General features: G+C 40.3%; 1 protein-coding gene and 1 pseudogene across 1 annotated transcript in view; both read right to left on the reverse strand.

Annotated features, from left to right (window-relative positions):
• Nucleotides 1-1,022: 1,022 nt before the first annotated feature.
• Nucleotides 1,023-14,707, reverse strand: part of LOC129502154 (solute carrier family 22 member 10-like) — a 30,087-nt gene continuing 16,402 nt past the window's right edge. Inside the window, exons 3-10 of the mRNA XM_055313638.1 lie at nt 11,679-11,833; nt 11,411-11,579; nt 10,105-10,228; nt 8,711-8,826; nt 5,461-5,675; nt 3,806-3,914; nt 2,883-3,086; nt 1,023-1,421 (exon numbers count right to left, since the gene is read on the reverse strand). Of these exons, the coding sequence (XP_055169613.1) occupies nt 1,361-1,421; nt 2,883-3,086; nt 3,806-3,914; nt 5,461-5,675; nt 8,711-8,826; nt 10,105-10,228; nt 11,411-11,579; nt 11,679-11,833 (1,153 nt within the window). The 3' untranslated portion in view covers nt 1,023-1,360. The remainder of the gene's footprint in view (nt 1,422-2,882; nt 3,087-3,805; nt 3,915-5,460; nt 5,676-8,710; nt 8,827-10,104; nt 10,229-11,410; nt 11,580-11,678; nt 11,834-14,707) is intronic.
• LOC129503147 (zinc finger CCHC domain-containing protein 17-like) lies at nt 7,309-8,088 on the reverse strand (annotated as a pseudogene).

Here is a 14,707-nt window from a genome sequence, read left to right on the forward strand (position 1 = left end):
TGTCTTTTGACTGGAGTCTTTAGTCCATTTACGTTCAGAGTTAGTACTGATAGATGCATATTTATTGCCATTTGTGTTGTGTGGTTTTTTCTATAGATTTTCCCTGATCCCTTCTTCTCTTGCTCTTTTTCGTGGTTTGTTGGCTTTCCTTAGTGATATACTTGAATTCCTGTTTCTTTATTCTCTTCATATCTATTACTGGTTTTGGAATGGTGGTTACCATTAGGGTTGTATATAATATCACCTGCACATAGCAGTCTATATTAATTTGCTGGTCATTTAAATTTGAACTCATTCTTTACTCCCCCCCTCCACTGACCCATGTTTTAAGTATATCATGTCATATTTTACAAACTTTTATAAATCTCTTGACTGATTTTTGCAGAAATACTTATTTTTACTGCTTTTGTGCTTTTTACTTTTCATAATCTCGCTTATGATCTTTCTTTTCCACTCTTTGAATCCCCTTTAATACTTTTTGCAGGACTGGTTTAGTGGTCATGAACCCCCTTAGTTCTTGTTTGTCTGAGAAACACTTTATTTCTCTTTCTATTCTGATTGATAGCCTTGCTGGATAGAGTATTTTTGGCAGATTTTTCCCTTTCAGCACTTGGAATATATCATGCCACTTTCTTCTGGCCTGCAAGGTTTCTGCTGAAAAATCTACTGATAGCCTGATGGGGTTTCCCTTGCAGGTAGCTGTCTTCTTTTGTCTTGCTGCCTTAATTTTTTTTCTTTATCCCTACTTTTTGCCACTTTAATTACTATGTGTGTTGGTATCGACATCCTTGGGTTGAACTTGGGGGGAGGGAGGAGGATCTCTGTTTCTCCTAGATCTGGATATCTGTTTCCTTCAGATTTGAGAAGTTTTTAGCTATTATTTTTTCAAATAAATTTTCTGCCCCCTTTTCTTTTTTCTTCCATGCTTTTATTTAAATTCCAGTTAATTAACATACAATGTGATATTAATTTCAGTTGTACAATATAGTGATTCAACACTTACATACAACAGCCAGTGCTCATCACAAGTTCCCTCCTTAATATCCACACTTACGTAACCTCTTTTCTCTCTCCCAGCCAGCTACATATTAATTCCATGGTTTTACTTTGTTTCTGAATTATTTTGTGTATTAATAATTTACCCATAAATTTTAAACTTTCCCAACAATATTAGATTGCTCATAGAATTATGTGTTCCCAAAAATTATTTCTTAAACTGCAAATTAATGCAATAAATGTAAATGAGATTAATTTTCCAGTAATATTTTCTTGTTAGTTTGTAGATATAAAAGGAAATTTCTGTATTTTGTTTTTCTTTCATAGTTTTCTTTTTCCTCACCAGTCAGTTCCTGAAAATATCTTAAACTTTTGTCATTTTTACAGAGGAATTTATTTCTTTTACTTTTCTTGAGAATTCTTTGCTGGAAAAACAAAACAGAAACAACCAATCAACCAACCAGTCAACCAAAAAAACAAATATTTTTTTAAAAACAGAAAAGATAAAAAATAAGTTTGTGTGCTTTCTGTGCACAAATACAAATTGATTCTCCACCTATCAGCTTTTTATAATCCAATAGCATTCATGACGCATTGATATTAATGTTGGAAAAGTCCCTGCTGCCTGTGCAGATCCAAGAAATTCCTGCAATAAGACCCAAGGAAACAGTTTTAAAAGTTGCTACTCTCACTTGGTCTTTTCAGACCTCTGATCCGTGACATCTTTGGAAACTCAAGAGGAGGATTGACAATCCTAAGGGAACTCCCCATTTGTTTGAGTTGAATTGTGTTCCCTCCACCCAAATTCATATGTTGAAGTTTTAACTCTCAATATCTCAGAATGTGAAATTATCACATTTGGATATAGTTGTTGAAGATATAATTAAGATAATGTCATACCGCAGTCAGATGGGCCTCAAATCAATATGACTGGTATACTTACAAAAGGGAAAATTACAACACGTAGGCATGCTTGGAAGCATGCCATATGAAGATTGGAGTTATGTTGCCACAAGCCAAAGATACACCAGAAGATGGAAGAGAGGCCTGGAACAGACTCTTCCCTAAGGCCTTCAGAGGGAGTGTAGTCCTCCTGACACTTGAGCTCAGACTCCCAGCCTCTAGAACTGTGAGGAAATAAATGTCTGCTATTTAAGTCACTCAGTTTGTGGAACTTGATTATGGAATCCCTAGGAAACTAACATACTATTTTTCTCATTTTAAATATTTTGCTAGTTTCTTTTTTGAGGGTAGCCTCAATCTTTTCATTACTTGTGGCAGCGAAATTGTCTGAGTACCAAGACACCTAAACAAGATTTTTTCTTCTATTATTAAAAAAAAAAAAAACAACTTTAACTCTATGTGATCTTCCTAACATTATTCCTTTACTGGCCAGGGCATTTCTTTCCCCTTCATATCCAAGTTTCCTATGGATCTGAGAATCATGAAATACCATCATGAATGTGTGTCTCTTATGAGGACAGGTAGTATGTGCCATCACAATAGAGATAATTTTCATCTCTTCATCATTCAAATTACCACTGAGACGTGTGCAGAGGGGATTTCTGCAATCTAGATTGGAACTCACAGGGGATAGAAGTGACCCTGCCACTAATAATGAAAGGCAGTTACTGGAGATGGAAGTATTTCAGGAAGTAACTGCAAGAAATGCCAGTTAGCTGAGAGTGTCCTGTTTTATAAGCCCTGGAATAACATTCATAAATTCATACCTGAGGATTGTGGGGATGAGCTCAGACAAGTGGACAGAAAATCTAGTGGCTGAACTTCCTCAGTGATCTGAGGGACTCATGTGGTGTTGTGCCTTTCTCATCCACAGACCTAAGGCGCATGGTTCCTCTGAGGACTTGGCTAGAAGGTTTACTTACTTATTTTTTACATCGTGGATGGTGTCAAGCAGAGGCATTTCCCTGGTTTCAGGTTGGAGGAGGACAACAAGACCAGCAATGATGGGAAAGACTCCATAGATGATCCAGGGCAAAGCGGAAAGATATGCCATTAAGGTCATCAGGAGGGGAGCCAGTACTGCCCCACACCTACTAGCCAGTGTGTCTAATCCTAAAGCTCTTGCCCTGAGGGGTAAACATAACAATCTGGTAAAAATCTGCACATGTAACTTGTGATACATTGTTTTGACTTGATAGAAGATGGAAGACCCTAGAACACATTGTTAAATACATAGGTTTTGATGATGAGCACTCATATTTTAGATTTGCCCTATGATTTTCTAGCTATCTTTGTCAGATTCAAAGTGTATTAAGACTCATTTTTGTAATTTTACACAAAATGTTATACATTGCACCTACCCTGATGAGTCATCCAAAAGATTAATGAGATGATGCATTAAACTATTGTTCAGCACAGTGCATGGCATAAAGTCAGCTTTCAATAAACTTTGGCTAAAATGTTGTTAGCATATTATTACTGTTATAAATACAAATTTTGCTTTTATAATAAGTCTTTCTTTTTCTGAGAGAGAGAGAGAGAGCGCGAGCGAGAGAGTGTGTGTTTGTGTGTGTGTGCGTGTGTGTGTGAAGGTGGGCAGAGGGAGGGAAAGAGCGAATCTTGAGCAGGCTCCATGCTGAGCCATAGCAGGCCTTATGTGGTGCTTGATCTCACAACCTTGAGATCATGACCTGAGACAAAATCAAGAGTCAGACACTCAACCAACTGAGCCCCCCGGACACCGCTATAATAAACAGGTCTTATTGTGTTTATTACTGCAATAAATGCCAGTTAGCTGAGAGTGTCCTGCTTTATAAACCCTGGAATAACATTCATAAACTCATACCTGAGGACTGTGGGGATGAGCTCAGACAAGTGGACAGAAAAACTAGTGGCAGCAGCAGCAGCAAAGCTGATTCCCGCACTTGCCAAAGCCACACGCAGGGTCTGCATTTCTGGAGACAGAAAAACCAGTGAGACTAAGAATTCTGCACTGAAGGAATCAGCATCCACCAAATTTAGCCAGAAAAAAAGACCTTGTAAGTATAGGTTTGTTTGAGATATACTGTAGAAAATTTTGTAGTGTCAGAGAGCACGGAGTGGTTGATAAGCTGAGAAATGTAGAATTGTCAACACAGGTGGTAATAAGCACATAAAATTATCTGGGTTAACTGCAGCAAACCTCTCAGCATATTTCAGGTTTTCTAAAGAAAGAGAAAAGAGGTATGTCTGGCAAAAATTTGCTTTTACTGATTCTGTCCCATATTATATCCCTATTATAGAAGGTGGGACAGCCATGTGGACAGTTACTGAGTCTAAGACTCAGCTCTAAAGTTGACAGCTTTACAGTTGTCTAAACATTACAATTAAAGTGCAGAATTTAAAGTGACCAGTCATCCTGGTTTTCCTGGAAATTAGGGGGGTTTAGCAATAGGGACTTTCACTGATAAAACCAGGAAAATCCCTGGTAAGCCTGGATGTGTCAGTCAACCTAGTATAGATATCGCATTGTCACGGGGCGGGTAAAGCATGATAGAGTAGTAAAGAACAGGACTACTCTGTTAGTGGACAGGCTGAAGAGAAGCCATATCTAAAAGAATGTTAGACATAAGAAAACAAGAATAGAAAATTCTTTTTGGGAAAAAAATGTCAGAATTTGGGAACCAATAAGGAGAAGTTTCAGATAATCGATTTTCTGCCCAATATAAAAAGAAATCAAATTGTAGCTTTATATTGGTCAAGATTCTATTATAGGGAGTAAGCCTGCATCATTAATGATCTTCTGAGGAGTAGAGTCCACCAATCTGTAATGCTGTAAGGTACATTCCTGCATTGGGACTTAGCTGAAGCATAGTGCCCACTAAGGTTCTCCTGGTCATTTCATATCCATTCTATTAACTTACAAAGTCATCTAACAGGGAATGGACTAGGCTTTTAATCTGCTCAATTCCTTGTTCCTATTGTTCACTCCTTCACTACTTGAAGAAAAGGGAAATTTTTATTTCTTGTAAGCCAGGAAGACTCCTCCAGCAAGGGCTGGTCATGGTGACCTAATATCACACTCACACATGGCTACAGAGCAATCAGGAAGTAGACTAATCTTCAAAGCTGGTAATAAAGAGCCTAACCAGAGCAAGTGACCACATTGTGTCCTCATGTTGATATATAATTGCAGAGCCTAGGCCCTTCATGCATGTTACTAAAAATGTGAAAGGCCAAAGGACAAGTGATCAATTGCTATCCTAGAGAAACTGTCAGGAATAAATGGCACCAGTTTCTAGATCCTTCCAGAATGTGATGAAGAGAAATATATGTCTGAGCTGCCTGTTGTGGACCTTTGGCTCTTTTCCTAACAGCTTCTTAGCAGGATTTGCTTTAAACCCTCGTTTGGGGGCATATGTGGCTCTTAAAATTGACGTAAATCCTAGCTTCAGACAAGTGTGATCAATACAATCCCTAAAGGATGGGGAAAAGATACCTCTTTTCACACCCTTTTCTCACCTTGGGGCACAAATGTGTTGGCCAAAATAGAAAGTCCCACCAGGAACATGAAAACTGTCTGGGTTGTTCGACGGCCCATATGATTCTGTACTAAAAGAGGAAGACATCGGGCTAACGCAGTGAGAGCTCCAAAGACTACCTGGAACAGGAAAATATTGCTCCCAAAGTGCTGTAGATTAATTGTGATGCCATAAAAGGGTATTACGATTGCAAATCTGAAATGAACAAAAGGAGAAAGATGCATTCCATAAGATTCAAAGCCTACATGCTGCAGTTGATGACTATATTAATCCAGACAGCTAGTGGTCAGTGTTAAAGAATAAAGGTCCAGTCTGATTTGTATAATACATATTTTAAAGTGATAATTTTAAAGTTACCATAAATAATTGCCTGGCAATTTATAAAACAATACTCCTTCTGTCATTCATTCTTTCTTTTTTTTTTAAGATTTTATTTCTTTATTCATGAGAGGCACAGAAAGAGAGGCAGAGACATGGACAGAGGGAAAAGCAGGCTCCATGCAGAGAGCCCAATGCAGGACTTGATCCCAGGACCCCGAGATCACGCCCTGAACCAAAGGCAGAGGCTCAACCACTGAGACATCCAGGCATCCCTTCTGTCATTCTGTCATTTGAGTCCCTAAGCCGAGAGTTGATAATGACTGGGAAATATAACATGACCCAATCACCAAACTGCATGATACATAGAACGATTAAAACCCGGGGGTAAGAGATGCCTGGGTAGCTCAGTGGTTTGGGCATCTGCCTTTGGGTCAGGCCATGATCCCTGAATGCCTGGATCGAGTCCCACATCAGGCTTCCTTCATGGAGACTACTTCTCCCTCTGCCTATGTTTCTGCCTCTCTTTCTGTGTGTCTCTTAGAATAAATAAATAAAATCTTTTTTTTTCCATTTATGCCAGGAATTTAAGCAGAGACCTGAAGTGGAACCAAATGATTCACACAGTAGTAAATACAAAGTAAAGCAATGATCTTGGCTTGAGCTGTGTGGTTCATTGGTCTGGCCGAGTGTCCCACACAAGCACAGGTGCTGCAAACAATTGTTTTCGGGCTGTCCTTGTAGCCTGGTAGAATCACGCTGGGGGAATGGAGAAAGTGAGCACCACTTCTTTTTTTTTTTTTAATTTTTATTTATTTATGATAGTTACACACACACACACAGAGAGAGAGAGAGAGAGAGGCAGGGACACAGGCAGAGGGAGAAGCAGGCTCCATGCACCGGGAACCCGATGTGGGATTCGATCCCGGGTCTCCAGGATCGCGCCCTGGGCCAAAGGCAGGCGCCAAACCGCCGCGCCACCCAGGGATCCCGTGAGCACCACTTCTTACCACGTTCTCCCTCCGCCTGCCGGTCTCCCTGGGCCCCTGGGTCGGACGCCACAGGGATCACTCACCAATCAGCCCAGGGCAGACCCGACAGGGGGGCCCGTCACTGTTCTCTCAACTACAGCCAGACTGGCCTCCACAGCAGTACCTGTGGCTGCAGCCTGGACTCCCGTGCAGGAGTCCTGGAATCTGGCTCTGGCAGTGGCAGCTGGAGAGGGTAATAGGACCTCCTGCTGAATGAAGGAAGTTGAGTGAATGAATGGGTGAGCTGCAGGGGTCACTTGCAAAGGGACCAGGAATGATAAGTTAACTCATTCAGGCAGATGCTCTGACATCTAACTCCCAAACCTGCCTGCTGCATAAGGGCAAGCCATCTCCCGCGGGTGAAGTCAGTGGGGTGGGAGGCCACATTCACACTACTGAGTCTTTCTGGGAGCCAGGGCTTCAAGGCACAAGGTTCCTGGTTCCTCCTCCTCTCACCACCCCCTCTACTCTTTCCACTCTCATTTCCTGTGCTGCTGCTGCTGCTTCTTTGCTGGCTTGCTGTCTTTTGATGTGTGCCTTGCCCTCTTGCCTGTGTCACTCTCAGAGTCTGAGCTGTCAGACTCAGACGACTTCCTGTCTCCATGGTTTTTTTTTCTTCTTTTCCTTCTTTCTTTTTCTAGAAGAATTCCTTGTGAGTCAGGCTTCTCAAACTCTGCTGACTTTGCCTCTTCCTTCTCCTCTTCCTCATCAGGTATCAGAGAATACTTGGTCCCTCCTGGTTGCATAAAACAATCCTTTGCAAAGTGGCCTTTGCAGCCACACTTCTTGCAGGTGGTGGTCAGGACAGCCTCGAGGGTGATCTGCCCAGTGTAATCCTGGAAGGACTGTCGCCGCCTCTCTTCTTGCTCAATGATAACGTTGTTGGGGTCAAGGTCTTTCCCAGTTCCTTGGTTGATGACTTTCATGGATACGGATACTTTTATCCTATCATTTTTCATCTCCCGGCCAATAAGCTTCACCCATACTTTGCCTCCATCATCCACTATCTCAGAAGGCTTATCTACATGACAGGATGACATGTGAGTTCGATGGACCAGACCTTGCTTCTGACAGCCAGGGATTTTGATGAAGGCTCCGTAGTCTATAACCATAGCAACCTCTCCTTGGAAAATAATGTAGAGAGCAGGCAAGTTCTCCATGGTCTCGGGTCTTCCTGAATTCATCCTTAATGTTCTATGGCTCCTCCATTTCTCTTCTGCCAAAGTTAATTCAAGTGTCTCTGGGTCAGCTCTGGGTCTCCCGGCTGCAGCATTGCACAAAACGCCAAAATAAATAAGTAAAATCTTAAAAAAAAAAAAAACCACCTGGGGGGAAGAATTTCTTTTTTGAATGTTGTCAGTATGCTGTGAGTCCTCTTCTCCTTCAACCCCAATACTGTGAAGAACTTTCCTTTTGCTCAACTAGCGTTTAAGCTTTCAAGAGACTACCTGAGTCCCCTTTATCTTCAGGCACCATATTCTGGAGTCTGACACAGTTCTAGGGAATTTAAAGCTCATATATGATTTCCTAGGGCTAAAAGAAAAATGTCAGAATTCAAGCAAACATGCACCAGCTGTACCAGAGGAAATACAATCAGTTACCTCAAGTTGGCATTTGGCATATATTGTCCTATATGCTTTTTTAAATATCTTCAAAAATTCAGAATTAAATTTAAAATCCCCCTCAGCCCTACCAAAGTAAGCACTTATATCTCTCAAGAGATAAAGTACAACACCTTTAGGGAAGTCCTAGTGCTAACACCCCAAATTGGAAACAAGTACAAGTCCAGTGATATTGAAGTACATCAAGAAATGGTAGAGTGTTCATCTCATGGAATACTGAAACATTAGGGAAGATTGTCATGCACTGTGTGAAGCCCACCTTACAAATAGCAGGAGACAGGTTCTCTTACGCAGGTCAGGGGTGCAGAACAAGTCACACACAGTAGTTCTGGTCTGTGCTGCCTCCAGCTCATCCCGCATGCTGGATCTTAAACCCTTAAACAACATACATGTATCATTTGTCAACCCAGTGCCAGGCATTATGGCAAGCACCTGCACCAGATAGGACAAAATAAATGTGCTCCCTTTCTTTCCTGCATAATTTATTATACAGGTGTGTATAATAAATCACAGGTGTGAAAAGGATATGAAGCTGTAGAGTTAAAGGAGACTCCAGGGTATTAAACAGCAAAAACTATATTTTTATTAGTTTCATAGGTAGAATTTATGATTTGTTAGTTGTATATTACATCCAGTGTTCATTACATCAAGTGCCCTCTTTAATGTCCATCATCCAATTATCCCATCCCCTCACCCACCTCCCTTCCAGCAACTCTCAGTTTGTTTCCTAGAGTTCAACATCTCTTATGGTTTGCCTCTTTGTCAATTTTCACCTTATTTTTTTCTTTCTCTTTCCCCTATGTTTGTATGTTTTGTTTCTTAAATTTCACATGTGAATAAAATCATATGTTATTTCTCTTTCTCTGACTGACTTATTTCATTTAGCATAATACCTTCTAGTACCATCCATGTCATTACAAATGGCAAGATTTCAATAAAAACAGACGTAGATCAATGGAACGGAATACAGAACCCAGAAATGGGCCCTCATCTCTATGGTAAACTAATCTTTGACAATACAGGAAATAATACCCAATGGAAAAAAAGATAGTCTCTTCAACAAATGGTGTTGAGAAAATTGGACAGTCACATGCAAAAGAATGAAATTGGACCATTTTCTTACACCATACACAAAAACAAGCTCAAAACGGATGAAACACCTAAATATGAGACAAGAATCCATCAAAATCCTGGAGGAGAATGAAGGCAGAAAAACCTCTTTGATCTTGACAGCACAAGTGATATTAAGGAGGGCACTTGTGTTGAGCATTGGGTGTCATATGTAAGTGATGAGTCACTAAACTGTCCTCCTGAAACCAGTATTACACTATATGTTAACTAAGTAGAATTTAAATAAAAATTTGAAAAAAAGCAAAAGAAAAAATAGAAAATGAGATCATGGAGAGGTGCAGGTCATCCACAAGAGTTATAGGTTATAGACTCAGATCAGGAAGTGAACTAAAGGAAGAGGTAGTTGCACAGTGCTCAAAGCTCCTTCGGTGTGAGGTGGCCACGAAAGACTAGAGAATTGAGCTTACCTTCTCTGCTGCCCTTTTTAGGAAAACAGTTCGTCTATCTCAATAAGGAGAATGTGGAGTCAGCTTATGTCTTTCCTCCAAGTCACTAAGTAATCATCTTCCATTTCCTGCTCACCTCCATGGTCAGGATGTCTCCAGCATTCTTCATTCCATTTATATGTGCAACTTTTCTAAGTGACTTTAAGCCCTCCTCTGGTTTATTGTTGATAATCAGCCACCGAGCAGGTTCCACCAGCCACCTGATGGAAGAACAGCATTCAAGTACAGTCAACTCTCTCTTATTTATTTGTCATATGATTATTGACTACAGACGCTTTTTGCCTTCCATCTAATATCCACCACTTACTGGGTTAGGAACGGAAACTCAAGGTTTATTTCAGAAATACTAGGAAAATATGAAAAAGACCAAATACATTGAAGTGCATCTTCATGGTCAGGAACACACAGACTTCGGAATTAACTTCCTCTCTGCCTACTCAGCAACTTTTCAAAGAAGCTTATGAAGCTTAAGCTTGAGAGTTCCTTATGCATAATTAAGAAGTATTTTTAAAAAAAGAAGTCCCCAAATTATGTAAGCTTAAAGCCCAAAAAATATTAGAAGTACTCCTGCCACTACCAGCTATGTTGGTAACTTACTACATAAGTCAGTCACTTATTTATATCTGCCTCAGTTTTCTCTTCAATAAGATGGGAACAGTAGTACCATTTTCCTTGTAGGATTATTATAAGGATATAATGACATAATGGTTGAGTCTGGCATAAATTATACTCTCCTCTCTCTGAACTCATCTCATTGTATTAAATCTATAGTTGTGTCTCTATGATGAGCTAAATTTGACTCTCCTTTAGATGGTTTTAAGTACAGAGATGAAGCTATCCATAAATGCTTGTTAAAAATATTTAAGGGAAAGGGAGTGCTGAATACATGATGTCAATCATTCAATCTGCATACCAATTTTTATTATTGAATAAACCATGCTGCTCTTTTATGAATAAATTTGCTGACTCTTCCTTTTATCCTACTTCACCTACAAAAATGAAAATCTGAAAAAAAATGAAAATCTGAAAATTTTTACCAAACCTGATTCATTCCAAAGCCAAAAAAGAATTAAAAGTATTTCTTTTTGAGATATTTGTGTCTATATTTTGTATAAAAGAAAATAGTATTTGAATAACTTTGCTCTGCTGGTTAAGACTTAAAACAAAACAAAACAAAACAAAAAACCCAGAACTTCCAGAAAGGTCATTACTAATTCCTGTTCTGCTTATCAAACTGCACAGACTGAATAGATGAGAAGCATGGGTTTTAGATTCAGACAATAAGAAAGGGTCCAGGAAATAAGAAAATCAATATATTCCAATTCAATCTTCATTTCCACCCCAGGTTCCCATAAAGGCAAGAGGAGAAAGAAGGCTCATACCTTGAGGAGAAAAAGAAGACAAGGAAAGGTACAGAGACCACCAGCTGCAGAGTGCGCCACCCTCGAAAGAGAAATGCCAGTCCTCCCAGGATCATCTGTCCCAAACTTAAGGCACAGCTTATCAGGGTGATTGCCATGACTTTAGACGAGGGCCTTATCCACTCTATAACTGAAAGAAAACCCAACTGGGATATTAATGTCAGATAAAGGTGAAATTTCAAGGTCAAATTCAAGCTTGGAAAATGGAGAAAATAAAAATCTGACTTACTGAGCAGAGGGCCATTTATCAGGATGATTACGGAAGCACAACCTGATAAGAAGCGTAGTAAGCAGTATATGAGGAAGGTGGGAGCAAAAGCTGCGCTGGTCCCAAAGATGGTAAGCTGTAGTAAACACCACCTGAGAATCAACTTTCTCCCAAACCTAAAAAACAGAGTCAGATTAGATTATGGAAGCAATAAGAATTTGGGGGGGGGGGACAAAAACTTAAGAAAACCAAAAGCATACTCCGAAATTTAAAGAATATTTTAACAAGTGATTCTTTGTACCTAAAAGTTTGACAAATCAAGAACTAAAAACAACAGAAATCTCGAAAGCAATATCTGTATCTATAATGTAGACAAACAGTAACAAAACTTTATCATCCAATCACCAGTAGGCCTCTGACACCAAGTGATACCATATAAAAGAGAACAAAATATTGGAAATTGTAATATACTATGAGCATCCATTGTACTACCATATATAGTAGAGAGTCTGTAGAGTGTCTAGAACGCAGGAGAGCTATGTCCTTGGGTCTCTAGGACCTTATAGGCTAAGGTTAGACTGATGCAGGACTGATTGTTACATCAGTAAAACAATCAAAGTTGCTTAAGGGTTGTGTAATAATGTCTCTCTGTTGAATGTGGGTTTATAGGCTTCATGCAATGTGCTTTATGTAGAACAGAATGTAAGAGTGCCACAACCCAAACAGAGAAAATTATGGAAATTTCTCAGAGAAAATAATTACATAAGATGAAGAACGAAGGGAGAAAGAAGGTGAAAAACAAATAAGGAAAAGGAAATTCTATGGACTATTGGACTTTAAGAATGTTTGGGGAAATAGTCAAATAATTCCCCCCAAAAGATAAAAGGTGTGAAACATAGAAACAAAAGCAACAAATGATCCCAAGTCATGATCATTATCATCACCCAAGAAACAAGATAGAAAACAAAAAAATAAAATGGGAGACTAAAAGAAAACCAGAGCAATAATTATAGTTAATCAAATTAATTTCTAATGGTCCAAACACTCTACCAAATAATAGAGATAACCAGAATACATTAAAGAAAGGAACTATAGGGACACCTGGGTGGCTCAGTGGTTGAGCGTCTGCATTCAGCTCAGGGTGTGATCCCAGAGTTCTGGGATCAAGACCTACATTTGGATCCCTGCAGGGAGCCTGCTTCTCCCTCTGCCTATGTCTCTGCCTCTCTCTTTCTGTCTGTCATGAATAAATAGATGAATGAATAAATAAATAAATAAATTTTTTTAAAAAGGAACTATATACTGTCAAGAATCATACTTAACATAGTATAGATTGAGAGTAAAGTGACGGAAAAAAATACACAATTCATATCGTAATAAGAACAGGGCAGCCCGGGCGGCTCAGTGGTTTAGCGCCACCTTCAGCCCAGGGTGTGATCCTGGAGACCTCGGATCGAGTCCCACGTCAGGCTCCCCGCATGGAGCCTGCTTCTCACTCTGCCTGTGTCTCTGCCTCTCTCTCTCTGAGTTTCTCATGAATAAACAAATAAAATCTTTTTTTTTTTAAAGAACAACACTGGAGCCTTTTTTTTTTTAAGATCTATTTATTTGGTGAGGGGGGGTAGGTGGTGCAGCAGACTAGATGGGGGAGGGGCAAAAGGAGAGAGAATCTCAAGTGGACTGACTCCCTGCTGAACACAGAGCCCCTTGCGGGGCTCCACCCCGGGACCCTGAGATCATGGCCTAAGCTGAAATCAAGAGTCAGATGCTTAATTGACTGAGCCACCCAGGAACCCCAGCACTATCTTTTTGTGTCATTTCATTTAGCATAGTGTCCTCAATGTTCATATCATAGCATGTGTCAGAATCTCCTTCCTTTGTAAGACTAAATAATATTCCATTGTAGGTACACACCACATTTTGCTTCTCCATTCATCTGCTGCTGGACACTTGGGTTGTTTCCATCTTCTGACTATTGTGAACAATGCTGCTGTGAACATGGATCTACAAAGATCTCTTCAAGACCCTGCTTTCAATTATTTTGGATACATGCTGGGCACCATTTTTAAGAGTCATATTGACAGCTGGGCCATGCTCAGAAGAAGATTCGCATTTTGGACCTTTCAGCCCAGCGATTGGAGGACTTGGGAGCATCTAGTTGGAGAAGCGTGGACAGGAGGCATAGCAGCTATCTGCAGTACTGGAAAGTCTGACGCGGGTAGGAGCCAATTTGAAATGCTGCAAGCGGCAGACAAGGCTCAGTGGGTAGAGGTTACCAGGAAGTTGATTTTGACTCAGCAGGAAGACAAGATTTGTTTTCATAAGAGCTATTTATTAATGTCATAGGCTGCCTTGGGGATCGTGAGTCCCTGCCAATGAAGGTAATCAAACAGAGCCTGCTGGAACCACGGGACAGGGGCAGGAGACAGGGAGATTCCTCATCCTGGGTGGGAAGCTGAACCAGGTGATTTCCTAGGAGCCTCATCTCTTTGAGGCCATGTCAGGATTAATGAGTAGGATGGCGATTCAGGTCTACACTACAGAGAGAATCTAGGAGTCAAAAGGAAAAAAAAAGAAAGAAAAAGAATCTAGGAGTCAGTTTTCGACAAATGTGATGTTGATGGCACTGATTGAGGATTAGCAGAGCCTGGTGTGCGGGAGTGAGAATGGCATGGACCCATCAGCTTTCTGAACTGACTTCTCCAGTATCAATCACACACATATTTACCAAATGGTTATGGCAAATCAGTCAAGCCTAAATGTCGCAGAGTTGATCATGCCCCTGGCTCCTTATTATCCTGTCCCTTGCTATTCTGATGAGTTCAGAGGACCAGCAGTGTTGGCATCACTGGGGAGCTTGATAGAAATTTGGATTCTCAGCTTGCCCCAGACCTTGTGAATCAGAAACTGCAATTTCACAGGATTCCCAGGCAATTCATATACACGATAAGGTTTAATCTATAACTAATAGAGAAACAGTCTGAGGTTAGGCAGAAGCTATCACATATTCTTTCCAGGAATGGTTTCAGTACTGTATCACTGAGGAGAAG

This window comes from Nyctereutes procyonoides, unplaced genomic scaffold (genome assembly GCF_905146905.1).
Source record: "Nyctereutes procyonoides isolate TBG_1078 unplaced genomic scaffold, NYPRO_anot_genome, whole genome shotgun sequence".
In the NCBI taxonomy this organism is placed as follows: Eukaryota; Metazoa; Chordata; class Mammalia; order Carnivora; family Canidae; genus Nyctereutes; species Nyctereutes procyonoides.